The 1,820-nt window shown below is 45.6% G+C and overlaps 1 protein-coding gene across 1 annotated transcript in view; it reads left to right on the top strand.

Moving 5' to 3' along the window:
• Positions 1-1,819, top strand: part of FAM19A1 (family with sequence similarity 19 (chemokine (C-C motif)-like), member A1) — a gene marked incomplete at its 5' end in the record, with an annotated part of 45,594 nt that extends 43,775 nt beyond the window's left edge. The window contains one exon of the mRNA XM_010134200.1: positions 1,497-1,819. Coding sequence (XP_010132502.1) covers positions 1,497-1,514 — 18 coding nt within the window. The remainder of the gene's footprint in view (positions 1-1,496) is intronic.
• Position 1,820: the final 1 nt, after the last annotated feature.

Raw genomic sequence — 1,820 nt, 5'->3', positions numbered from 1 at the left:
CATTCCTGTATACTAGCCCTCTAAATACTTCAACAAGCTGTTTTTCTGCTGAAGATACTAACTTATGTAGTCAAGGAAGTTAAGAAAAGCAGAAGAAATGAGACAAACCAAAGGATGGAAATTGAAGCACTGAGCACTTGAGGACTGGCAGAGCAGCTCAGCTTGGAGCATCTCTCCATCTTCTTCAGCCTCCACCCTCCCTTACAGCCCAGCCACCCCCTTGTTTCCAGAGTAACACTTGATTTACCAAACAGTTTGCCATCAGAGAAATGCAGGCCACTTTACAGTGCTCTGAGGGACCTGGGCATCACATATCTTAGCAGCCAGTGCTCATCTCATGCTGCAGCACTTAGCACCTGAGGTGCCCATGTTCCTTGCTCCTACACCAACCACGCAAATTCTTGAGGCAGAATACAGATGAGACAGGGATGTTTCCGCTGAGAGAGAATACCCAGCAGGTCGTTTGTCAGGGGCAAACCAGTAGAGAAGAAAGTGGGAACTAGAGGAAGGAAGGGAATGGTAAATGAATCCAGAGTTTCAGTCTCTTCTTTTAAGTTGTCCAACTAGGTTAATATATTAGATTATTTCCAGGTTAAGTTTTTCTTTAGAGCAGAGAAGAAACCCCTCTATTCTTGTGATAACAGCCTCCGTAATTAAGAGGTCAGTTCAAAGCAGTAGAGCACAAGATAGTAAATATCTCTTGCTATAAGACTTACTGCTGCAGTTCATCATATCACCTAGTGCTTAACTGGTAATTTGTGGCCCTGATTTAACGCCTGAGTCTGCTCGTATTCAAGTCAATTTGAGTTTCATTGCTGACCTAGTTGTCTAGCCAAGGGTTGGACCCCTTGTGCCATTCATCTCTGTGTACAGGAAAGAAACAAAAGTCTCTCCTCGAGAGATTTTTTTGCCTCTGGTCAGTCGTTCTTATTTCAGCATCCTGAAAAACCCTCTGGGCAGTGGTGTTTCCTCTTCAAGCCATTAGTGCACTCACTCAGATCAGTTGTCAGGGGCTGGTCAGAAGGAGCGATGGTTTTATAGTCTGTTGCAGGCCGTGTTACCTCACCCGAGGTGGGTAGATGAAGTCAGTCAGACTTTCTGGTGTGTTATATAGCTAGTCACTCCTATCCTGCCCCTCTTTGGGTAAGCAGGTTGGCGGGGATCCAAATGAACCGGAAAGATCTGCCTGCGTGTCCTTGTCTCGCAGAAGCTACTAGCATCACTCCGAGAAGGGGAGGCGGGAAGGCTGGGGTGAGCATGGCCCCATGCCCAAAGCTGTCCCAGCACCTCCTGCCCCACCAGCCCATACGGAATCTCCCAAGGCACAGGCAGGAGCTCGCCTAGGGTCTGCCTCTTAAAGACCTGCAGCCCCACGAGAAAAGAACCCCCCAAAAACATTGTGATTTAAACTCAGCTATACCACGGGCCACGAAGCCAGGGTCTTTCCTTCCTCTCATATTTCCTAAAACTGACTCTTTCACACTTTCTTACTGCAGATCCACCCAAGGACCTAACAGAGCTTGCATCTGCTTGGAGACAGTGGAAGCCCTGCTGATTTATGAGGACAAAGAACCGAAAGTTTAAAACCATCTCAGCATTTACAAGCCAAATGGATTTCTTATTTGCACTTTGACTGTTTACCAGATAACAACAGTGGCTTTACTGTGTGAAAGAAAGTATTCAGTGGAAATAATGCCCCTGATTTTTGACAGCTGAAAATAAAAATGAAGAAAACGGTTCCTTTGGTAAAGTTTCCGAGATTGCAAAGTACAAACAACAGTATAAGTTTGGATCTACAATTTACTTTATACCAGTTAAAG

The sequence above is a fragment of the Buceros rhinoceros genome, unplaced genomic scaffold (assembly GCF_000710305.1).
Source record: "Buceros rhinoceros silvestris isolate BGI_N320 unplaced genomic scaffold, ASM71030v1 scaffold13894, whole genome shotgun sequence".
Taxonomy (NCBI): domain Eukaryota; kingdom Metazoa; phylum Chordata; class Aves; order Bucerotiformes; family Bucerotidae; genus Buceros; species Buceros rhinoceros.
Note: the sequence above shows the minus strand (reverse complement) of the source record. Positions and strands in the feature narration are given on the sequence as shown.